At 43.9% G+C, this 24,704-nt stretch overlaps 1 protein-coding gene and 1 pseudogene across 1 annotated transcript; both read left to right on the top strand.

Moving 5' to 3' along the window:
- Positions 1-3,947: 3,947 nt before the first annotated feature.
- LOC125914301 (protein NipSnap homolog 3A-like) lies at positions 3,948-14,140 on the top strand (annotated as a pseudogene).
- Positions 14,141-15,474: 1,334 nt separating this feature from the next.
- On the top strand, positions 15,475-24,371 carry LOC125914300 (60S ribosomal protein L30-like). Its single transcript, XM_049619555.1, has 3 exons — positions 15,475-15,512; positions 16,809-17,201; positions 24,266-24,371. Exons 1-3 carry the CDS (start codon positions 15,475-15,477, stop codon positions 24,369-24,371), a joined length of 537 nt encoding a protein of 178 aa, XP_049475512.1.
- Positions 24,372-24,704: the final 333 nt, after the last annotated feature.

The following is a 24,704-nucleotide window of genomic DNA, read 5'->3' as shown; positions in this document are numbered from 1 at the left end:
CAGGATGAAAACTATGTGGTTGTTCTTGAATCCTGTCTTTTGCACACGCTCCACATGCAATACATCAGCAGGTTACTTTCCCTCCACCTGGGCAACACTTCCTGGCCTCAACACCTCCCCACCTCTCACTCCGGCTCCTCCTGCTCTAGCTCATGCCACCAGCACCTTCCACCTGTCCTGCTTTGCAGGTTGTGGGTTCTTCTCTATAGGGTAACAAGAGGGAGGTTTTGTTGTTTTTTTTTAACATAAAAGAGATCATGATGTTCCTTTCTTTTCAGCTCTCCCATGGCTTTGCATCACTATTAAAAAATCCAAAATCCTGTTCTCACACAGGATGTTTTATGATAGAGCACTAGTTCCCTCTCAACATAATTTCTACCCCGCTATCCCTCATTCATTCCTATCGAGGTATTCTGGCCCCCACCACTGTTGTAAACACCACGTATGTTCCCTTCTCAGTAACCTTGTATGCATGGCTCACTTCATTCACGTCTCTGCTCAAAGTCATCCCAGGAGGCCTGTCCTCAGCTCCTATATATTCTTCTCGATCTCCTTACACTGCAGTGTGTATTTATTCATTTATGGTCTATCCTCACTTTAACATCAGCTCCATGAGGGCCAGGGCTTTGCTGTTGTAATGAATCCCAATGAATGAACGAGGGAGTGAATGAACACACAAACTATGGGCAAGTTGCTTTTTCTTTCTCATCCTGATTCTGTGTGACTGCTGATGTCTTCTTGGCCATTTTCGTCCACTCTCTGTGCCTCTCTGTTTGCATTTGTGAAATGAAAGGAGGTGTCAAGCCTGGGAGTGGGGAGATTTTCAAGGACAGACCTGTTGGCTTCCTCCCTTCCACACTGTTTTGGTGGCTTGGTACTTTGTTTATATACCAGAGAAGCCTGTTGCCAGGCAGGATAGGAAGCTGGACTAGGGGAAGGTGATGACTAACACAGGCGTCTCTCCCCTCACCCCTGGAAAGAAAAGCCAGCTCAGGCCACAGGGGCAAACACACATGAAGTCAGCAACGCTCTCCTCTGGGTTTGCATCTTTCCTACACCTTACCCCCCTGTTGCCACTCCCCCTACCAGAAACTTGATGGAATCCTGAAATCCTGAAATTCTAAGAAAGTGAATTAGAAAATTTAACATATCCACAGGTATTCAGCATACAGTTAATCCTCTTCCAAGTGTCTTGGGAAACACTGCTTCCAAGAGCAGTCTCCTTGGACTCTAACACTTCTGTCCAACTCCGGCTCTTTTCTAGCTGTGTGAGCCTGGGCAGGTGTCTCTACTTTTCTGAGCCTCAGTTCTTTCATCTGCAACCTGGGGACAGTAGACCCGCATCACGTTGAGATGGCAGTTAGATGAGGTGACGTGCAGAAGGCACTTAGCACAATGGCGTCAGAGTAGAAAAAGACGGTAGCAAGCAGGCAGTAGACAACTCACGGGTACCTTGGCTGACTCTGCCTTTCTAGCATCCTTTAAATTCACTCTTTCTATATTTCTGTTCAAATAAATGGCCCATCTTGCATCTAAGCATGGAACTGGGAGCTGCTAGAAATGAGGCTGAGACAAATGGACAACAGTGAAAACATTAATACATCCATAAACCTGGGCCCATTTCAGCAGTGACCACAGCCCGTATATTGTTTGCAGCGCCCATACCCACGGGCTAGAGGAGCTCTGAACCCATGGCCGGGTTTCCTTCTCCCCTTATCCACTGTGATTTCCCTCCAGGAAGAAGGTCTGGTCTGGACTGCGTGTCCCTAACTGGAACCCCCAGCCTGACTCTGGGGGAGGTGGCTCCCTCCTCTTCCTTGCTGCTGACTCCCCTCCTTCCCTGCAGGGTCTGGGAGGGGATGGGGAATCCAGCTCACTCGTGATGATGACATGTGTCAGACCTGTGGGAAATGGGACACACTGTGAGTGTGTCCTTTGTGCAGCTCAGCTCAACCTTACCTTTCATGTTTTGAGCTCTGTTGAGGGAGTGTGGGGGTGGGGTGGGAGGGGGTACAGCCCAGGGACACATGGAATCTGGCCAACCCCTCTGCTTGATTATAGAGTTTGTCAGCAACAGAAAACCTGTGTGGAAAGGCCAGGAATCCACAGCTTCCTGTCTGTGGGTGGACAAAGGGGTTTTGTTTACCTGGGAGAACTAGTCTTAGAGCCCCTGGCAACAGAAGTTTTGGAGTGGAGTTACTCTGAGATGTCCAATTCAAGCTAAGAGCTGGGAAAGCCCTGGATCTATCAGAGAAGGAGAGGCAGGCCTCTGGGCCAGGATGAGGGATTGGGATTCCACCCAAAGGGAGAAAGGAGAAAAGCCAAAAGGAGAGTCTCCTGTGTCCTGACATGTCAAACTCATTTCCATCTTAGAACCTTTGCAAGTTCTTTCCCTGGAATGTTCTCTCTCCTACATCTGTATGGCTTCTTTGTCATCTTGTTCAGGGCTTGTCCAAAGGACACACTATCTGGGAGGCCTTCCTGGAGCTCCTGTCTCTCAGAATGCTGAAATATTGTCTCCGGACATTCTACTTGGTTTATTCAACTTGCCTATGAAGTTCTAAGTTAATATTTGACAAATATAAGAGTGAATATTTTACCAGGAGTTCCCCAACTGCTGAATGTATTTCTTGGTGGTAAATTTCCAGGATATAAGATAGCTGTCTGAATTCAGAATAAACCTTAATAACTAAGCAATTCATTGGCTGAACCTCTCGTTCGGCCCAAAGGAAAACTACTCAGATGAGGACTGACAAGAGTGGCCTCCTCTTGCAGTGAACTGATGCTATTCACCTTCAGGTGTTTGAGGATTTCCTCTCACTTCCTCCAGGTCTATGGAGTTAAACACAGGCTGCTGTCTTTGTAGAGTCATTATGAATCCAGGGTGAAAGGAATCACAATTATGATTTCCCTTATACTTTAAACCTCCTTCTCCAAACAAAATGATGAAGACCATTTTTACTGGGACAAGAGGCACTTTTTTTTTTTTTAAACTACAGGCATATAGCAAGCTTAGGTAGAATGGAAACATTTTGCTTTAGTTATGTATGTGTATTTTTAACTAAAGAATTTAAAAAAAGAAATGCTGTAGAAATGTCAATCGTTGTGTCTGTACATTGTATCACAGTCGGGCAATTCCTAACTAATTGAATTGATCACTGTGAGATTGTTCCACTTTGTTGGAGAGAAAAAGCAGGCAAACAGGCCATATCTAGTTCATTCATGGATCCTGTTTATTGAACTGTAATCGTCTCAACCACAGAGCCAGGAACCTCGTAGTTTATTCATCCACTCTCGAAATATTTACTCATCGCCTACCATGTGCCAAGGTTTTCCAGAGGATTCAGCAGTGACAAATGAGACCAGCATGTGTGCCCTCGTGGAACTTTCGTTCTAGTCGGGGAGACAGACAATATCAAAATAAATGAAGTATAGTGTATGTCGTACTGTGGAAAAAAGGCAGAAGAGGGAAATGGGGGATGTAGTAGAAAATGGGATTGTCAGGGTGGCTCTCGAGTGACATTTGAGCAAAGGTTAAGGGAAGTCAGAGGGCTAACTGGTGGAGGGGCATGATAAGTGGAGGAAATGGCCAAGGGGAGGGCCTAAGCATGTTTGAAGAACAGCAAGGAAATTGCTGTGTCTGGACCACAGCTAGCAAGGGAGCAGGATAGAAAGTGAGCCAGAGAGGAAAGGGGGTTCCATTGGAAGGTGAAGCCAATCCAGGGTTTCACTGAGGAGTGACATGACAGGCCCGCAGTGTGAAAGCATTCCTGAATTGAATTCTTTGACAGCCTGTGTTATTTTGGTCACAACATCCAAATCCAAAAAAAAAAAAAAAAAAAGCTGCAGACCAAGTCATCCCTGGGTGCAGTGTGGAGCCTGATGCAAATCTCTACATGTGCTGCTAACACACATCACCCCGGAAAAGCTTCTATTTTACCTCAGGAATGCTAAAGGTCAAAAGCAAGAACAATAGAGTTATGAGCTCTGGAACAATTTTGGCTCCACAAGGTCAAGATTCTTCACCCCCCACTTCTGCATGTCTGGTTGAAGGCAGGGGGTGATACTAGGAAGTAGGGCAGGGAGGCTTAGCCTGGGATATTCATGCCAATGGCCTGATGGTATATTCCTGGTCAGAGCAAACCTCATCTAGAGAATCTTATGCTAAGATTTCCTGAATCATTCTTCTCTTCTAAGTGTTTGGTATTAATGCACTTGTTCATTTCATGGTTCACGATCCGCTATTTCTGTAAAACCAGGGGCACTTTGTCTAACAGGATTTTTTTTAAAGCTATTTTAAGGTTTGAGAAACAGCCTGGGAGATGTTTGGAAGCAAAATTTTAATATCGGAATCACTGGGGTTTTGATTTGTCATGAAGACAAAAAGATAATGAGTCCTGGCCAGGTCTTTCTGACAAGTGGGATGGGCAGGAAGACCTATTTGGAAGGACTCCGTGAGGCAGAAGAAGAAGGTATCCGAAGGCTTCGGGAGATGGGAATGCTAGAGTAGGTGTATAATATGACACCACCTCACCCATCTCCTGACTGTATTCTCCCCGAGGGTCCAGGGGGTAATCCTTTCACCAAACTTGGGCGAGATGCATTTGTCGGGGGAGAGGCCCAATATCCTTGAAAAGCACCGTGGTGGCTCTTCTCTATGGGCCAAGAGTGACGGTGGGGGCTGCTATCTTTAGACTAGACTCCCTGACTTAAGTGGGGATGATGGAACCTGGGAGCAAGAGGTGGTATTTAACTGCCAAAGACAAGGTGGGTGAGGTTGCTGAAAGATTAGCAGAGCCAGAGCAGTAACCAGAATAGTATAACCATCAGAACGTTGCTTTGCCCAGGTAGTTGATAGTGATATTCCTTGGGCTGAAACAGATGGGCAGGCTACTAAAGGCTTACATGATTTGCATGAATGGAAAAACTCTAGATGTGGTAAAGGTCAATAGAAGGTCATGGACCTGAAACCAATTCCCAGACTTGGGCTAGTTCTTAGACCCAGAGTCCCTCGAGTGGTAGGGAGGAAAAGTCCCATTGAGGAAATCCTGCTGCACAGCCAACAGTGTACATTGTCAGTCTTCCTCCCAACCTTCCCTAAAGAGCCCACGGCTGCTCATCAGGGTGACGGTGCATGAGGAAAGGGATGGAACCAGACTTTTGGAAACTAGTGTAACCTGTAGACCCAAAGTGCCACTACCATCCACCAATCAGATGATCGATGGATCTTGGTTCTGGTCCACCTCAAAGTCCCCAAACCCACCGTGTGGTTATTTCTGCAGTTCCGAAAATCATAGCTGGAAAAAATATATTACCAAGTGGCAGCACCCCCACATTGGTTAGCATTGGTTAGATGAGAAAGCATCTCTTCTTTCAGGTTCCTGAAGGCTGAGTTTGCCCAGTGCTCGGAGCACTTCCCATCCATAGACAGTTACTCCCAGATGGTTGTCCCTTGGGGCAGTGTCTGCATGGGGTGACAACTCTGGCTGGTGGCTGGTGAGGTCTAGCATGCTGCATTTGCTGAGCATGACGTAGTAAACTGTAGCAGACTGTGAAGGACAGGGAAGAGAAAACAGGTCTCAGTTCTGCCGTGACTTTCCTGTGTGTTGCTGGGCAGGTCACTTTATCTTTCTGAGCCTTGGTTTTCTCATCTTGAAGAAGAAAGGTTGGGCTAGAAGCTAGTGATTCTCAGCCTTGGTTGCATATTAGAATCACTCAGGGAACTTAAACATTACTAATACCTAGGCTCTATACTAGAGACTTTGATTCATTGGTTTGGGGTAGGGACCTACATTGGGGTAGCACTGACATTTTGAACGTCTCCTCCAGGCAATTCAAATGTGCAGGCTGCTCGAGCTCATCCTGAAGGCCCCTCCCTTCCAGCTCTGACAGGAAAAGCCTCCACAACATTCTTCACCAAGGGAGAGAAAGAGACTCTGACATATTTGAAGTCACAGCTCTAGAGGGCTTTTGAAGGAGAAAAACCTGAAAACCCCTATTCCCCAAATTAAAATCTGTAGTATTTCTCCTTTGAGGGAGAAGAACTTTGACTGGCTAGACTACAGAGAGGCTGGGTTGGGGAATAGCCCAAATATTTGTTCCAGCCATTTCAATGACATTTTGGAGGGCTGATCAAAGATCTGTCTACTGTTTTTTGCGTGTGTCCTAGACACGGGCCAAAATCTGTCCTTATGTTTAATATCTGCCTTGTCATACCACGGTTATTATGTGGATTCAGAAAGAGACCCACACTTTTGCTTACCGAGGGCTGCTCTCACTTCTGTGTCTTATTCCTATCTTCATCTCTGGCCTGCCTTTGAAAAAGGGTTGCTCCTATTGTGTGAATAGTAGTATTGGTTTTAGTTCATGAGCCTGACTCAACCACAAACTAACTGAGTGACCTTGAAGAGGTAGGTATCTTTTTCTCCCTGGGCCCATGTTTCCTTATTATTTATTTATTTATTTATTTATAAATTTTATTTATTTATTTTGAGATAGAGAGGGGGAGAAGAAGCAGGTGAGGGGCAGGGAGAAGAAGAGACAGAATCCCAAGCAGGCCCTGTGCCATCAGTGCAGAGCCCGATGTGGGGCTCAAAACCATGAACGGTGAGATCATGACCTGAGCTGAGATCAACAGTGGTATGCTTAACTGGCTGAGCCACCCAGGCACCCCAAATTTCCTTATCTTTTAAATGCTTAGCTCTAAAGCGTCTCATGGATGAAATGCTCTATACTTTTCGTGTTTCATGGATGAAGTGCTCTATGCTTTCCTGTTTTGTTTCGGGTCTCTATTCTATTTTGACTTTGATTTTGTGTGTGGTGTAAAGAAAATCATCCAGTTTCATTATTTCACCTGTAGCTGTCCAGTTTTCCCAGCCCCGTTTATTGAAAAGACAGCCTTTTCCCTCTCGTATATTCTGAAATGCTCTATGCTAATGTAATTTTATGAAACCTGGCTTATCCATCCAGAATTTTAAGCTGAGCTACTTACCTAAAGCAAAATGGACTCCAAGTGGTTGCAAAACGATTGTCCTCATTGATAGCCAAGGTGGACTTGTGAAGAGCATCTTACCAACTTGGTCAACCTCAAAAGAATGGTGGCCTTTTCCACTGGTCACTTAACGACAGATAAACCCAGCTTCAAAGCACTTAGAGCAAGGGCTGCTAGATGGCGCTGTTTCCCCAGATTTCCAAGGCATCAAGGTTTAGCAGATGGCTCTTGTAGGAGAATTAACAATTAATGTCCACTGTATCAGCCTGAACTGGCAGAATATGCTATACTCCAGAAACTACGGAGAACTGAGCTTTGTCAAAGACATTCTTCTGCCAGCCTGGTCCTCTGCTGGCCAAAAATGTAATCATACATATAGCCCATCCCATCCACAAATTGGTCCCACAAATTAGAGACATTAATAACAAGAGTAAAGAGGAAATATCAAAATGAATAATTCTTATACTAATTTTCTCAGTCTTATTATTTTATTTTGGAGGTTTTATTCCACATATAACAGAAAATAATCATCCCTGGGCTAGAAGGTGATTGTAAGGTAAAACCAATTCTGATGTGAGTTCACTGTCTCACAGCTTGAAAAAGGAAAGCACCAAGTGAGTGAGTATCTGCTCCGAATTTGTATGGTTGCTTCTAGGGTATTGCAAACAGGGATGTAAGGGCTATAGTGTCAGGTAGAAAAGATTTCTTGGTTTTCCTGACCTTTACTTTACTAGGCCATTTGAGTTAAGGCCATTTGAGTTAAGGATTTAAGCACTACAGATATCACTGTCTTCACCCAAAGGCAAAGATGTTCTCTGTCACACAAGGAGTTAGGGAAGTCCAAAAGAGGGAAGGACAAAGAGGTCATTTGGTCCATCCTCAGCTCTGCTCCTTGTAATTTTTTCTCCCTTAACGTTCGTCACCTTCATCACCAGTATTTCCAATGATGCCCGGCTGGGTTCCTGAATGGCAAACTCCTTTTGGTAACAGAACTTTGGGGGAGGAGGGTGGCACATTTTCTGCTTCCCTGCATCTTTTCTTGTAGATATGGCCATATCGAGGGGCAGGGGGTGGTGCCACGGCCGTGTGGATCAGAGAGGGCAGCTCTCCCTGGCAGGCAGTGGCCTCACTCTGCAAACTAAAACGTGCACCTTCCGCAGAGGTCCCCCTCCCGTTACTGCCTGGCCCCGACTTCTCCTTTGCCCAGAAACCGCAAGCTGTCAAAATGAAATCATTTACTGCTCCATTCTCCCTCTGCCACGCCGTTCACAGATCACTTTTGCAGGCTGGGGAGATGGAAAGAATGAAACCCACGCATTTTCTTCATGTTTCCCTTCTAGTTTAATTCTGCCTTTTGTGAATGCATGGTGTGCATTGTTTAGATTTAGAAAAGTGTTCCCAGTGCCAACTCCTCTGGTGTGTGTCTCAAAAAATCATTTTCAGTCAACAGCGTCAACAACTCGGACTCCAGGCTGGCAATTGTGGGGGGAGGGCTTGGGGGTTTGTACCACTGGGAAGCAGAGCATCTCCCCTCCTGGCAGGGAAAAGCGAGGCCCCTTGACCTGAGGCACCAATTACTATTTTCACCACCCTCCCCCCACAGCCCCAGAGGCAGCTGGAAAGGAAACCACACACTGGCAGTTCCCACAGAGTCTTGCTGGCTCCCTAAGGCTTCCAGGCATTTGCCCATCTGGTGAGGCCTCCAGAGCAGGGGGCCTAATTAGGCGTCATCTGGCCACCTGAGAAGGCTTGGTGGACCTTCCCCCCACTTCCCCCTCCTCCAGGCAGGACTCCACTCTCCCAGCTGCGGATCTCTGGAGCTTGTTTGGTTGAGCAGCTGCTCAGGCTAATTATTGGATAGCAGGGTCCCCAAGTGGCTGCCTCAGACTGGAAGGGGGCAGGCAGAGAGAGGGCTGAGGGACATAAAGGGACAAGGAGGGGAACAATATGAGGGGTGGGCAGAGAGGGGATAGAGGGAGAAGAAACAGAGAACAGAGTTGGATGAACAGTGCAGTTCAAATCTCCCGAGCTGGAAGATGAGGAGGGGTCTCCTGACCTGCAGCAGGACAGTGGATCCCAAAGGGGGGCCCATCCGTGAGACAACCTGCTGTGCCCTCTCCACTCCCCTCCTCCCACCTCCCACCTCTCCTTCCCCACCTCCCACCTCCCCACATCCCACCTCCCACCTCCTCACCTCCCACCACATCACAATATTCTATATTCCTGCCCTTTGCTTCCCTTTTAGCACCAGCCTCTACCCAGCCTTGCTCCTTCAGTCCAGGTACTAACCAACTGTGTTTTCTTAGGAGAACATGGCTTTGGAGCCCTAATTTTGGGGATAAGCTTTTGGAAGAGGATGTTGTTTAACTCTCAATTATTCTTTGCTCTTGTTGGACTTTTTGGCACACAAGTGTGTCCGTGTCTTAAGGTATTTTGCACCCTAAACCATGGCAGGTGTCCAGTGCCTTAGCCAATAGGTGAGCCAGACTCTGCCCACCCATCCTCAGACATTTTCCCTTTGTCTTCTGGGCAATCACCCTGTGACATGAGAGGAATGGGAAGAATATCGGGAAAAATTAAGGGGAAGCAGAATGGAAAGTAGAATTAGCTACAAGGTATTGTGTTGGCAGAAGATGCAACCTCCAGGCCACTGATGTCCCACTGTCGGCTTGAACCATCACTTGCTAGAAAACCAAGCTGAGCCACTGACACACTTAATTCCATGGATTTCCTCTCTTGTAAAGTAGGATCGTTTGAAGCAATAATGTTGTGGTGAGTCAGGGGAGCATTCCTGGACTAGGTCAAAACTCACTCTAGTTTAATTTCTGGCCGTTATATCTGGGGTATGTGATCATGGGTAAAACATGGCATTTTCCTCTCTCTTCCAATATTCTCATTGGAAAATATAAGAGAATGATTCTTTTAGTGTGCTAGAAGTTACCATTTTCTGAGCATATTAGAAGTTAGAATTTTACGTTTCTGTATTTGGTTTAACAGGGCTCAAGAGGGAATGGCTTTCTCCTCTCCTGTCCCCAAACAGCCACAGTACAATTGAAGGCAGTTTTGCTCCAGGAAAGGAAAACGAGTGTATGGAGAACAGCCATTTTGAGACTCGTGCTACGTGCCCCAGACCTCAGAAGGGTGGGCTGTACAAGATGTACACAGATTAAGGACAGTTGAAGCAAGAATTGGATGGGTGGTGGGATTTTCAGGGTGGTGGGAAGATAGTCGCAGGATTTTGAAGTCTTGTCTGGTTCCCTTATAACTGTCCGTCCATCCCTTGTGAACCCAGGGCTGATGTGGGAAGCCTCAGACTGCAGTAGAAGGATTCTGAGATGTGAATTCATCAGACAATATTCACAAGCATGAGCCATTCTCTTCAGAACACTAGAATCGTTTGATTCCATTAGTCATAGGCTGTGGTCAGCTTTGGCCCTTCCAAAGGGCCTCTGGGTGTAAATCCCAGGTACACAGAGGGGATCCAGGGACGTAAGCAAATAAGAAGAATCCTTTTACTAAAGGGTGTCAGCTCTCAGCTGGGTATAGACTGGTGGGAAGTATAATTTCTTCAGCCCTAGAGTAAGAGACATTGCTTTAAATTACTCTGGGGGCCACGGTAATTCCTAGAGGATAACAGTTACTATTTTCTGCAGGCCGCTAAGCATTCTAGCTTTGTTCTCAAGCTCCGATAGAAAATTACCAAATCCTTAATTGAAGCCTACAGATTCTGCAGGGAGATTTTAGGGCCTTGAGAATTGATTTGGCCCAGCCCTGTCACTCTGGTGGGCACCTCTCTGGTGTCTCGGAGACATGAAACGAACCCTCTGCTTGACTAACCCCCCAAAAAAGCTGCCCAGTGCATTCCGTTGTGGGCAGTTCAGGTGTTTAGAGGACCATGTCTTACTTTCAACTGAAAGCTGCTTCCTTAAAACTTCTGCTCACTAATCCTGCTTCTGCCCTCTGGAACTACATGGGATAAATATAATCCCCTTTTCAGATGAAAGCTCTTCAGATAGGAGAAGCTGGTTATCACATTCCCTAAAGTCTTCCTTTACACAAGCCACCCGTTCTAAGTATGAAATGGTGTGAAACTCCTCACCAGCCTGCTGCGAACCTCACCATGTGCATCTATCAGGATCCAGAAAGGAAGGTAGAAACACTCGCAACATTTCCAGTAGAGACAAATTCATACGGGAGCTTTCTACGTAGCTGTGGAAGGGCAAAGGGAACAAAAAGGCAAATGTGACAGAGATGTTAGTAACTGCGGGAAGCAGCTACCACCCCAAGAGCCAGAGGATGAAGAAGGGGAGTGTCCCTGAGCCCAGAAGCACGGGAGGCCACTCATGGGACAGTGGCAGTGCCATGAGGGGTGGAATCTCTGAGGGGCACAATGCCACTGATGCTGGGGCTGCCAGCACTGTGTTGGCACTCTCATGCAGCCTGCAGTCAACTAAGCCCCTGCTTCCGTGAAGCAGGTGAGATCAAACCTGAATTTTGCCAAAATGAGTGTTTGACTGAAGATCAGGTCTCCAGTGGGTCTATTTTTTTCTTCCTTTCTCAGCAGACTGCCCCTATCCTCTGGTGACTGTGCCCTTTTTTTCCCTTGGGAAACCTCCCTCCTGCATGCACGTGGCTGGGCTGTCAGTCACATGTGACCCCCAACAGCCCAATCCCAGGAGGGGACGGCACAGGAGACAAGCTTTGCAACTTGGGCAGAGATGCCGAGGGACATGTGGTCGGTGGGACGGAAGCATTGATGGCACTTCCCTACAGAAGCAGTGTTTGGGTTTTCTCCTGACATCCCTGCAGCTGCTCTGATTCTCGGTTTTTCCAAGACTCTGTTGTTCACCCCCCCTCCTTTTTTTACTATTATTGCAAGCGCTTCCCAGTATCCCTCCTATAAAGGACTTTCTAGCTCAGGTTACTCAGGGTCTATTTCAGTTGCTCACAACCAAAGAACCTGGAATGCTGTGTATCTTTACCCGTATTTCCTAATTTCCTATAGACAGGAAGAAGCCATCTGGCGTGGTGGAGAGCTATCAAATACTGACTCTGAAGCCAGCACATCAGCAATCCTCCTAACTTTCTGTCTTCACAAATATTAGAAGCCCAGGGAATTACTGCCAACCAGAAAGTAAACTCCTCTGGGTGTGCTGAAAAAGCTATCCTTATTGCTCTGGAGTTTCAAAATCTGTGATGCAGATGAATGTATGGGAATCGGGTCTGGAAAAAACATTTTGATGTGACAACTTTGATGTGATCATATCAAAATGGGAACATCAAAATATTAAAAAAAATCTTCTTGTTTCCTAGAAATGTGAACAATGGACACCTCAAAGCCTCATCCCATCCCTGGGTCAGACCTTACTATGCCTCTAAAATACACTCAGAAATGGGATGAAGGTCAGGAAGTCAGTGTGTATATAATTATATTAACTGGCACTTTAGGAAAATTTCTTTAAAAAATTAAATAGTTTTACATGGCTGTCAAAATATCTTCAAAGCATTGCATCAAAAGACCATGTATTTGATTTCCATATATCCATACAAGTCATTAAAAAGGTACCAATATATACATTTTTTCAAGAAGAGCAACCTCCCCCCACCCCCATCATCACATGCTACTTTTCAGATGGGCAGAACTGAGTTTATCAGTAACATATATACTCAGTAACTCAACTAGTTAAGAAAACTCTTCTTCATGTAATTGCCATTCATTTCATGCTTATCCACATTGTCCATAGGGATAGTTTGACTATGACTTCTTGAGATCTTGACCCAGGAAAATGTTGGCTTCCCTTATAACTTCTTAGCATAGAAACAAGGTTAGTTGGGTAAAGCTTGTTTTGTAAAAATCAGAGTGGTACAAGTAGTTATGTTTAATAATTATATTTTAAATACTAAAAAATATTTACTCTTTTAAAAATTGGCTAGGTCCTGGGGCACCTGGGTGGCTCAGTTGGTTAAGCTTCCAACGTCAGCTCAGGTCATGATCTCCAGCTGGTGGGTTCAAGCCCTTCATCGGGCTCTGTGCTGATGACTCGGAGCCTGGAGCGTGCTTTGGGTTATGTGTCTCCCTGTCTTTCTGCCCCTCCTCTACTCATGCTCTTTCTCTCTCTCTCTCAAAAATAAATAGACATTAAAAAACTTGGCCAGGACCTGGTTTCCAGTAAGGAAGACATAGGAAGAGAGACCCTGGAAAGACTACTGACTGGCTTCCCTTCCCACTGGGCTGCCCTTCCCAGCACTTGAAGCTACCACCAGGCTTGATTCCTGAGGGGTCTGGCCACACAGCCATTCACCCTCAGGTGTGTTCACCTTTGCTAAGGGTGGGGGGGGGGCTGACAATATGATGAAGTACTCTATGAGTTTTATACTTATTACCTTAAACTTTTAAAGAAAAATGAGTTTCCAGAAAATATTAAGAAAACCATTCATCTTTGGACAGCTGACTCTGAATTTGTTGGATTTTGGAGTGTAACATTTGGAGGTGGAGTGAATAAAGTGTTTCATGTTTGGAAGTATGATAGTTTTTTTTTTTTTTTAACTCTCTCTTTTTAAAATAGGCTTCAATGCCCAGTGCAGAGCCCAGTACAAGGCTTGAACTCTCCACACTGGGATCAAGACCTGAACTGAGATCAAGAGTTGGATGCTTCACCGACTGAACCACCCAGATGCCTTGGAAGTATGATAGTTTTGTTCATGGAACTGAAGTTCAGAAAGGCTTGACCAAAAATAAGGATGGCCAGGAACAGCTTCTCATTCCAAAGTTGGCTCTCATTGATTAACAAGAGTTTGAGGTTACTTATGTCATACCATGGTCCAAAAAACCTCCAAAGGAGTGAGTCCAAGAGCTGGTTATTTTCCAGATGAAACCTGATGCCAACTCTGTGGGGTGATGCACTAAAAATGGCAATTGATACCCTAGTAGATTTAGGCTATGTAAAACCAGTTGGCATTCTCCACCCAGAATATGGAGCAGCCAGCAGAGTTCCTGTTCTTCACTGAAATACGAGTACAGATGGTCGTGTAGCTGGGAGACATCAGTCTCTTGAGGACCCCAGACTTGTGGTGGTTGTTTGGAAAGATGTCAACTACCATGTGTCACGGCAAAGTATGCTTCTGATGCCCATGTCATTTCACTGTTGAAATAGTTTTCTACTGAAATATGAGGCATTTCATGAACTGCCCTAAAACGCGTCTGCTATGGGGCTTTGATTCTCCCAATAGATTCTCACTGTAGCTTGAAGGAGGTGATAAGTTAATTAGCTATGTCCCTTGCATTTTTGAAAGCCACCTCTGTCTTTTGTCACCACCACTTCAGGAGATAGTTCTGTCCCTTTCCTCCAGCATGGAGCCCGAGGTGGGGCTCTATCTCACCACTGTGAGATCAGGACCTGAGCTGAAATCAAGAGTCGGTCGTTCAACCGACTAAGCCACCAGGTACTCCAATTATTACTTCATTTTAGATCACTACTTAACAAAGATACTTGGGACACGTTTTTGTTTTAAGGAGATCTTTATGGTTATGGATATGCTTGCCATGATGAAAGTCTACATATCCATAAAAAAATTATTCTCAGGTCTGGATAATTTTCACCTTTCTATAATCCACCCATTTACTTTACTTTTCTTTTTTTTTTAAATTGGAGCATGTTCCTATTCCTCAAAATCCCCTCCAATACTCCATCGCTCCCTGCAGCTGCTTATACCCCACACCTTCCTCTGTGCAGTGGGATGTCATTCTCCAGAACACATTTGAGTGGCAAGGTGTTTTCTTGTCTCCTTGCCTATTACAGGTTTCAGTTTCCTACTAACCGTATTTGTTCTAGCCTTCCCAGTTTGAAGATCACTTTCCTCGATAGAGAAAGCAGTATAGGAGTTGAATTGCCTTGCTTTTCTCTGATAGCTTTCAACATGACATCACTTGCCCCTAAGAAGCTCTTCATTCCTCATTCTTCCTGCTCTGAGCCCAGCCAAAAGCCCCCTTTTAGTGCCCTCACACTGAATTTTTAAGCCTCGGGGCAATTTGGACTCTGTTTTTCCTAGGATCATTATGACTGGCTAATATTCCTTGGTGATAAGTGTATAAGTGCTTCTTTTCATATTTCAGGTGTTTCTTTTTAAAATCTGTAATCATTAGAAAGCTCTCTGCATTGTTTGTTTTTATTTGCTTTTGGTTTCTTTTTTGTCAAAGACACTTCCCCTTATTTCTTCTTGATCTATGTCATTTGTTGTTATGGTCTGAATGTTTATGTTGCCCTAAAATTCATAGACTGAAATCTAATCCCCAGTGTAATGGTATTTGGAGATGGAGCCTTTGGGAGGTGATTTGGTCCAGAGGGAAGAGCCTTCATGAATGGGATTAGTAGCCTGATAAAAAAGGTGAAGGAGCTGTCTCACTCTTCCTCTGTGCCACGTGTGGATGCAAGGAGAAGTTGGCAGTGTGCAACTCAGAAGGGGTTTTTCCCAAGAATCCCACCATGCTGACCCTGACCTCTGACTCCCAGCCTTCGGAACTGTGAGAAATAGATTTCTGTTGTGTATAAGCCCCCCAGTCTGTGATACTTTGTTACAGCAGCCCAAATGGACTAAGACAAATGTTAGTGTTCAGGTAGAAGTTTTTCCTGTGAAACTTCTTTCTTCTTTTAGCCATTTTAACTTTTAGAATGTTGCCAAGGAGTCATTCCTACCTTTTCTCTGAACTTTTACAAATTATTTTTTTCCCTAAAATCTAGAATTTATGTATAATTATGGCCAATGGTTATGTTGGGGAACAAGAATGTCCTGTTCCCTTCAAGGTCCTTCTAGCCAGACTTAGAATCAAATTGACATGAGACAGGTTAACACGGGAAACTCAAATTTAAGAGTGTATGTACAGGGAATCTACACAGACATGGAAATCCCAAAGGCAGGAAAAATAAGGTATATATGTCATTCTGGACTAAGGAGAAGGGGTAGGGGTCTGGGACTTCTTTTGAAAGAAGGGATGCAATTCACAGGAAGATGAAAAAGAATAAAGGTTTGGGAAACAAGTATTTTCTGGGCTACTCAGAAACAGTGGGGCATAGAGGACTTTACCCAAACAGGTCTTGTTAGGTTCCTCCCTGTCTGCCATACCTAGTTTATATCATAATGTAGCTATCTATCATGATAGTTCTCTTCCTATAAATTCTTTTTAGGCACATGAGTGAGAAGTAAAGAGCTTTTCTTTTATTTGCTGGGTTTTGATTGCTTTTTAACTCAAAATAATCTTTATGCCAAAGTGGCCCATCTTGGGGTGGCCTGCCCTTGGACCCCAACAATTCCTTCATTCTTTGGCTGTTAATAGTTCCACAAGGATGATAGTCACTTTATCTGGCTATTTATTTGACTACACTAGGGTTAGTGCCTAAGGGTTGTGCCTAAGGCTTAGGAAGAAGGCTCAAACAGTAGCTGCAAAACCAGGGGCTTCTGAATTTGGCAGATCTGGATTCAAATCTCCACAGACCCTCTGATGATCTTAAACAATCCACTTGACCTGTCTGACTCATAAGGTTAAAAATTGAGTCAATTATACAACTTTGCAGGGATGTTTTTAAAATCATAAAGAATGTAAAATTTGCTCAGTGAATGGTAGCTATTGTTATTACTGCCTGAATAATACAAAGAGAATTCTGAACACCGCTGGGGACAAAAGGTCCTTAACATACAAGGGTAGGCCCATAATGTTAGCAGCAGACCTGTCCACTCAGTAATGTTTATGATCTTTTGGAATACATTCCTGCTCCAGCATATGTGCTGATATATGTTCGTGAGCTTTCTGTCCTCGCTCCAGGCCATCTTGGCGACTGCTCTTGATTGGGGTCTTCTGGCACCTAAGACAGGAGGGTCGTAGCCCCGCAAAGAAGATGAAAAAGTCACTGGAGACAATCAACCCTAGGCTCCAACTTGTTATGAAAAGTAGAAAGTGTGCTCTGGGGTACAAGCAGACTCTGAAAATGATCAGACATGGCAAAGTGAAACTGATCCTCCTTGCCAACAACTGCCCAGGCTTGAGGAAATCTGAAATAGAATATTGTACCATGTTGGCCAAAAGTGGTGTCCATCACTACAGTGGCAATAAAATTGAATTGGGCACAACATGTGGCAGATATTACAGAGTATGCACACAAGTTGTCATTGATCCAGGTGATTCTAATGTCATGAGAAGCCTGCAGACTGGGGAAAGGTACATCATGCAAACATTTTTCTTTACTAAAACTGGCCAGAGCTTGTTAAAAGGAAAAAAGTGTGTGTGAGTTGGTAGTGTAGCATAAATAAGTAAAGCTACAATAGGTATCATTAGGGTCGAAATATAGACATATTGGTGGCAACAAGCATACTGATTGAGCACACAGTTTCCGAAGCTAAACTGAATGCTTAAAGTCCTTCTGGGCCACATATTAGCTTTGTGATCTTGGGCAAATGGCTGGGATATTTTGTGTTCCCATTTCTAACTCACTGATCTGTTACAAAGATTTAAATGTATAAATGCATGTAATTGTTTAGAATGTCACCTGGCACATGGCACTTAATGATGTTAGCTCTTATTACCTTGCTGAGGACGGCATTATGTGAAGACAGAGCTGAGAATGCCAGAAGCAATAGCATTCCCATGTCAACCAGAGAATCTGCAACAACACTGAGAAATCCTCAGAGATAAACAGGGCTAAGGAAATGAACAAAAGGAAGGTACTGAAACATGTTCACAAGAAAGCTTAGGTTGATAAGTCCTTCCATTGGGAAACATATAGGCATGTCTGGAGGTAATGGTTTCAGTCATGATGTTGTATGAGGTTAGTTTATAAGGGCAGCTGAACATTTACCATCAATTTGGGGGTATCTCTTCCTGAATAATTACAGCCTCCATCTGAGTGGGCTGTCCAAGTGCCCCCTACCCTTTTAGGGGAGTAGAGGTGTGCACCATTCTCCCAGATGGGTTGTAGGTGAACCCATGGGTAGGCAGTTATATATCTTTATAAATCCTTCTCCTCCTCTTTGTTTTTTTGGCAGTCAGTCAATCAAGCTTTAAAAAGATGGGCCCTCAAAGGCTACATGGTGGGATTAAAGTCAGGGATAGTAGCAAAGAAGAGAAGCATTTGAAACAAGGTCAGTGCCCTTCAGGATTATTTTTTAGACTCTAAGCAAACAAAACACTGCTCAGAGCTAAAATGAACGTGTTTTCAAATGCGAGAAACTCTTCTTAAGCTTCCAACTTTGGCTCAGGTCATGTTCCTATGGTTTGTGAGTTCGAACCCCACTTTGGGCTATGTGTTGACAGCTCAGAGCCTGGAGCCTGCTTCAGATTCTGTGTCTCCCTCTCTCTCTGCCCTCCCCAACTCATGCCCTCTCTCTCTCTCTCAAAAATAAACATAAAAATATTTTTTTAATACTGGGCATGGTAATAATAACATGTAACCCCAAATGTGTTTATAAGGAGTAAGTGAGTTAATACAGCGCCTGGCACACAGTGAGCACTCAGCCTGGTTAGCTTAATCTTTAGGTAGATTTCCCCTAGAAAGCCATTGGCCCTGGACTCTTATTTTTGGGGAGATTTTTAATTACTGATTCAATGTATTTACTGGTAATGGGCCTGTTGAAATTTTCTATTTCTTTCTGTTTCAGTTTTGACAGTTTATCTGTTTCTAGGAATTTGCGCATTTCTTCCAGATTGCCCAATTTGTTGGCATATAATTGCTTATAATATTCTTTTATTATTGTTTGTATTTCTGCGATACTGGTTGTGATCTCTCCTCTTTCATTCATGATTTTAGTTATTTGGGTCCTTTCCTTTTTCTTTTTGATTAATCTGGCTAGGGTTTTGCCAATTTTGTTAATTCTTTCAAAGAACCAGCTCCTGGTTTTGTTGATCTGTTTTACTGTTGTTGTTTTTTTATTTCGATATCATTGATTTGTGCTCTAATCTTTATTTCCCCTCTTCTGCTGGTTTTGGGCTCCATTTGATGGTCTTTTTCCAGCTCCTTTAGGTGTAACGTTAAGTTATGCATTTAAGACCTTTCTTCCTTCTTTAGGAAGGCCTGGATTGCTATAGACTTTCCTCTTATGGCTGCCTTTGCTGCATCCCAGAGGTCTTGGACTGTCACGTTTTCATTTTCATTGGCTTCCATGTTCTTTTTAATTTCCACTTTAATTTCTTGGTTATATCATTCATTCTTTAGTAGGATGTTCTTTAATCTCCAAGTATTCATGGTCTTTCCAATTTTTTTCTTGTGGCTGATTTCAAGTTTCATATGCATGGTACGATCTCCATCTTTCTGTACTTGTTAAGGGCTGATTTGTGATCCAGTATGTGATCTATTCTGGAGAATGTTCCATGTGCACTTGAGAAGAATGTGTATTCTGCTGCTTCAGGATGAGATGTTTTGAATATATCTGTTAAGTCCATCTGGTCCAATGTGTCATTCAAAGTTACTGTTTCCTTGTTGATTTTCTGCTTAGATGATCTGTTCATCGTTGTAAGTGAAGAATTGAAGCCCCTACTATTGTGGTATTGTTATCAATGAGTTTCTTTATGTTTGAAAGCTGTTAAGTAACTAACTGGTGGTTATAAACTGAGAAACATTTCTTTGTTCAGGAATTCCTCTCTCCACCTTCCATAAATATTCTTGTTTATCAAAAGTAAAGTTTGAGGTAGAGTTTTGAGAGATTCTAGTCTACTTATACCTATTTGAATTAATTCAAAATTCTACTGACTCCTCAGAGTTGATTCAAAACACCATTTCCTCTAGGAAGCCTCTCCAACTACTCCCAGTTATATAGTGAGTCTCACTCATGGCTGCTCAGTGCACATGTGGCCCAAACTTCATATGATGTCAATTGGCTGACATCACATTTTTTATTTCCTTCTCCTGTTTCATCTGAATAAATCTTTTGTTCTGAAGTGTATTTCCAGATAATTGAAGACAGTATATATTCAGCATTTTTCAAAAGTATAATGAATGAATTTATTTCTTTTTTATAATAGAAGTCTGGCATACAAAGGGCAAACTGGGTGGTGACATTTAAAAATCATCATCAAAAAAGAGTTGAGTTAGGGGCACCTGGGGGGCTCAGTCAGTTAAATGTCTGGCTCTTGGTTTGGGCTCAGGTCATGATCTCACAGTTTGTGGGTTTGAGCCCCCGTCAGACTCTGTGCTGACAGCAGAGATTTGCTCCTCTCTCTGTCCCTCCCCTGCTTGTGCTCTCTCTCTCTCAAAATAAATAAATAAACATGGAAAAAAAAAAGAGTCGAGTTAGTTTGCTTGTGTTTAAGGTCTGGTTGCTCTTATTTTGCTCTATGACCCTATGTGAGTTCTCTAAACTCTCCAAACCTTGATTTCTTCATCTGTAATAGAATCATTGAGAACTAAATGGCATAAGCCACATGCCTGAACCAAATCGGGTTCTGGACAAATGTTGGTTTATAACCAGTGTCAGTGGATCTTCTCCTCTCGATCAATGAGACAACTTTGACTTCCATCCATCCCCTTGCGTCCTGATCAATTGACAGCCCAAGTGAGTGATGACTTTCGGAGAGCTTTTTCTGTCAGTCCTGGCTTTTGGTTGAACTCCCAGGAACTTTTTATGGCCATTTTCAACTCTTAGCAGTTCTTAAGCTATATAATGATAAATATATCCTGAATCCTTAGTAAGAATGCAAATTCCAGGACCACAGCCTGGATGATCTTGATTCCTTAAAGCCAGGGGGGGGGCTCAGGATTCCACATTTTCAGCATGCACTGAGTGATTGCAGGTGATTCCCATGCAAGTGCTGTAGGAAACACACTTTGAGAAATTTCTAGCGAGGTTTCTAGGCCCTAGAAATAAACTCCTCATCTGTGGATCCAAAAAAGCCTCTAAGCAAGGGTGCATGCACAGACTTTAGGGACTCCGTGAGCTCTCTGAAATTGAAGGCAAGTCACATGTATATACATTTCTTTGGGGAGATGTTTGACTTTAGCTTTCATTTTATATACTTTCATAAACCCTCTATCCCAGTGTTCCCTCTAAACTAAAACAAAACAAAAAACCTTAAGAGCTATATCTTCATGCTCCAGGCCATTTTCCACCCAGCCCTCAGAGTCTATCTGTCTCTAATAGCCAACCGGACATGGACAGAGCTGTGTCAGCAATTAGTCTACCCACCGCCCCCAACGCCTACAGAGTGCTCCCACACCAAACTCTCATTGTTTTTTATGGCCAACAGGTGGGTCCTCCTTGCCAGGCACAGCTGCATGCCATGGGCAGGAGTGGAGCCTGCAGATGTGGCTTATGTGGCTTATCTTCAGCAGCTTACACCCCTGCTGAGCACAAGTCTTGGAGAAAGCCTGCTATGGCCTCTGTGTGGGTGCCCAGTGAAGGCAAGCCCTTGTCTGGGTTTAAAATTGTCTGCCGAGGTCCAATGTTAGGAGTTCTGTGTTTTGCAGGTTGCTCATGGAGTATCTCCACAGGAATCCAAATTATCTATGCTGGGGAAGGTCTGAACCTCTGTGACAACCTGGTTACTCTCTCTCTCTCTCTCTCTCTGGGAAACTTGGCCACACTGAAGCTCCCTCGGGCACCGAGCCTAACCCAAGGTAAGATTTCCCTTTCTCCTTACCTGGGAACACAGTCCAAACAAATCAGCTCCCTGGAAGATGGTGGAGAGCTTGCTCTCTGCTTGTACCCATAGTCCCTTTGATTCCATTTTCTCTGCTGTACGCCTGTGGGGTAAGAGCTGCCTGGACCAGTATTCATTTAAGTGCCTTGTCTCCTAAGCTCTTCTTTTATTAGAGAAACATCAAAGATCCTCTCTTCACTACCAGTACCACTAATGCCTCATTCGCCTTTCATGGGAATCCTGTTTCCCCTCTAATGGCCATTGATATGTACTGGGCTTTGGGACATCTACAAATGGCTCAGGTTATTTGCTGGTGATGCATGTATGTGTTCTTCCTCTAAATATCTTCTGTCCCAATCTTTAGAGCTGATTACCTCTGGGTTTCATTTTGTGAAACGTGGTGCTGGAGTGTGAGAGGGCACAGAGGAAGGCGACAGGATGCTGGTGTGGCCAAGCAGCTTTACCTGATGTCTCTTGTGATCTCTGAGCCACCCAAAGGCCTCCTTGGTCCTTTTTTTTTGTCCTTTCCTCCCATGACAAAGCTTTCCTGGAGAAGTCCAGCATTGATTCCTATGCTGCTGGTAAAAATGTCACCCTAGGTCTGGAGATGAAGTGCCTTTTGTATTCACTTCCATGCCTTCCATGGCTCTGTTCTCCTGCCTGGTAGCTTATTCTGTATGAAGAGCTTAGCAGCAATGGGCTCTGGAAGAGAGCAGGCAAATATGGTGATATAAAATGCTAACAACAGCAGATGGCAGGAAAATTTCCTTTAAATTCAGATGAGCAGTTGCTTCTTCTGGTGGGCTTTTATTATTAAATTTATTTCCATCATTTGGCTAGATAGGTCTCTCCTTGTGCTCGTTTATCATGTGCTGAAATCATCTTGCTTCTAATATCGGAAACAAGGAGCTGTTCGTTATACCAATTATAAATATATCCATATGGTCCCATGTGTAATCGTCAACTCAGTAACACAGATGTAGCCTTCATATTTGGAGGGAGTAAATGTTCACCTTATTCTAGAGAAAATGGTAAGCTTCTAAGCTTTTAGGTGCCTACCAACCTTTTTCTTTAGGATAAAGTGAGCCTTTCTGGGAGCCAAAAATTATTGATCCTTTAATTGATTTCAAATACCTTATCTTTATCTTAGCCCCAGAGGTCCTGACTCTAATCTCTGTCTTATAACTGTTGAAACTTAGTGCTCTGATATTAAGCCATCTGTGCTCTCTCCGTGAATTTGTGATTTTTTTCATTTCCAATATCTATTAGGAGGAACCAAAGCTCATCAAGTTCTTTGGAAATTGAATTAAAGTGATTCTTTTACCGTTTGTCCTCCCTGCCAAAATAAAATTCTTTATCGCTGTTACAGGCAACATCTCCCTTATCACCCACTGCCTTCCTGCTCCATAGTTATATTACCATCAATGTTGTTTAATTTCATATGTAGCCAAATTGGCATCAGCTTATATATATATTTTTACAATTTCCAGGTCAGGAATCCTAGAATTCCAAGGACAGAAAAGGAAATCCAGAGGTCATATAATTCAGTCCTCTAGTTTTCCAAAGAAATGTTCAAGTCATATGGAAGGAATTTATTTTCAAGCAACACATTCTCTGCAACGAGATGGCTACAGAAAGGCTAAGGGATACCAATGGGGCGTTAAAATGAAATGCCTCCTGTTTTTTCACAGGATCTCTAGGTAGTAGTAAGGGACCTTCAGTGCCAGGGGAAGACCATCACAGGCAATTTTGTGAACCCAGTGATAAACCTCCTATTGAAGAGAGATGTGCAGTGAACCTGATTATTTCTCAAAGAACTGTCATTTTCCCAAGAGCTGGCATTTTCAACCTCTTGAAGAACACCAACCACTGTTATCACAGCTCTAACTTGAGCAATCAATCAGGGGTTTGAAACATTAAACTCGAATACATAATTTTAAAGGGGATAATTTTAGCAAGATTCACCTTGAACTGAAACAGCTCCAGTCAGCCCTTCTCCAACAAGAGGGTCACTGCTTGCTTTTCTTGGCACTGACAATTCCCTCCCTAATTCTCCCCATCCTCCTTTCCAACCAGAGGAAATGAGGTGCCAGGCCATGGATTTATGAGATCCCTGAGAAGAATACCCAGAAACTTTGAAAAAGAGGCAAATATAGTCTACTCAGGAGAACTCCCAAGAGGAAGAACTGACTCTTGTTGCACTGCTAAGCAAGCTGCACTTTCCAGGGTAAGAATGACACCAGTGGAAAAGGCGGTCTTTTCTCTGACCCTTATCTCTGACCCTATCCGATATCACAAATGATACAAATTCTGTTTTGGAAACCCAACAAACCAGTTTAAATTTAAATTCTTAACTGATGTTCTCATGGCTAATCACATAGCCCTTATTTCTTCTTAGCTAGCCAAGGGGAAATTTATGCTATAGCAAACACATTGTGTGTGTGTGTGTGTGTGTGCGCGCGCGCACACCTAAATAGAAGCCTGTAATTAGTCTAGAAAAGAAAGCACCATTTGGATCTCAAGAAGAGACCATTTGGAATTTGGAACATGTTTTCACTGCCTGGATTTGGTAATCTAAGTCCCTGTCTTCAGGGTCTCTTATAAGAAGGGATACCCATTTTTGTTTCTGTTTCTGGTAACTGCCTGTGTTGCAGTTGGCTGATGCCTCCTGTCCAGAGTTATAAATGCCACTGTGCGGCCATTGTCTTGTCAGATGTTAAGCTACTTGTTCTGCAACAAAAGGAACAGCACCAGCAGTAAACCCCAGGCCCACCATAGACTAGTTCCTGTGGTCCGTTCAACCTCCTGATCAGCAAAAGCTCGGCAATGGTGGCAATCTGAATATCTTAGATGAGTGTCCTGCAGCCTAACTTTATCTGTCCTTGGCCAAAAGGGGTAGCTGAGGAAGGAAAGCAGCTCTGACAGCCAGGAATTCACCTGGCTCTGTCAGTGGGGCAGTGGCATCACGAGGTGCTTCCTGTCAATTAGAGCTAGGCTTTGGCGTTCCCCCTTTTAATTATAGACCATTTCAAAGAACAGCAATGCCAGGCAAGGCCACTCAGAAAAGGCACAAACAAGATCATTCTGTAATCA

The sequence above is a fragment of the Panthera uncia genome, assembly GCF_023721935.1.
Source record: "Panthera uncia isolate 11264 chromosome D3 unlocalized genomic scaffold, Puncia_PCG_1.0 HiC_scaffold_8, whole genome shotgun sequence".
In the NCBI taxonomy this organism is placed as follows: Eukaryota; Metazoa; Chordata; class Mammalia; order Carnivora; family Felidae; genus Panthera; species Panthera uncia.
Note: the sequence above shows the minus strand (reverse complement) of the source record. Positions and strands in the feature narration are given on the sequence as shown.

What these genes read in the sequence shown, in the direction of transcription:
- LOC125914300 (XM_049619555.1), top strand. Translation starts at nt 15,475, where the DNA reads ATGCTGACCCTGACCTCTGACTCCCAGCCTTCGGAACT. An exon ending in GACTCCCAGCCTTCGGAACT is followed by an intron (nt 15,513 to 16,808) that starts GTGAGAAATAGA and finishes TCCTCGCTCCAG; the next exon opens with GCCATCTTGGCGACTGCTCT. An exon ending in AGCCTGCAGACTGGGGAAAG is followed by an intron (nt 17,202 to 24,265) that starts GTACATCATGCA and finishes CCTGTGTTGCAG; the next exon opens with TTGGCTGATGCCTCCTGTCC.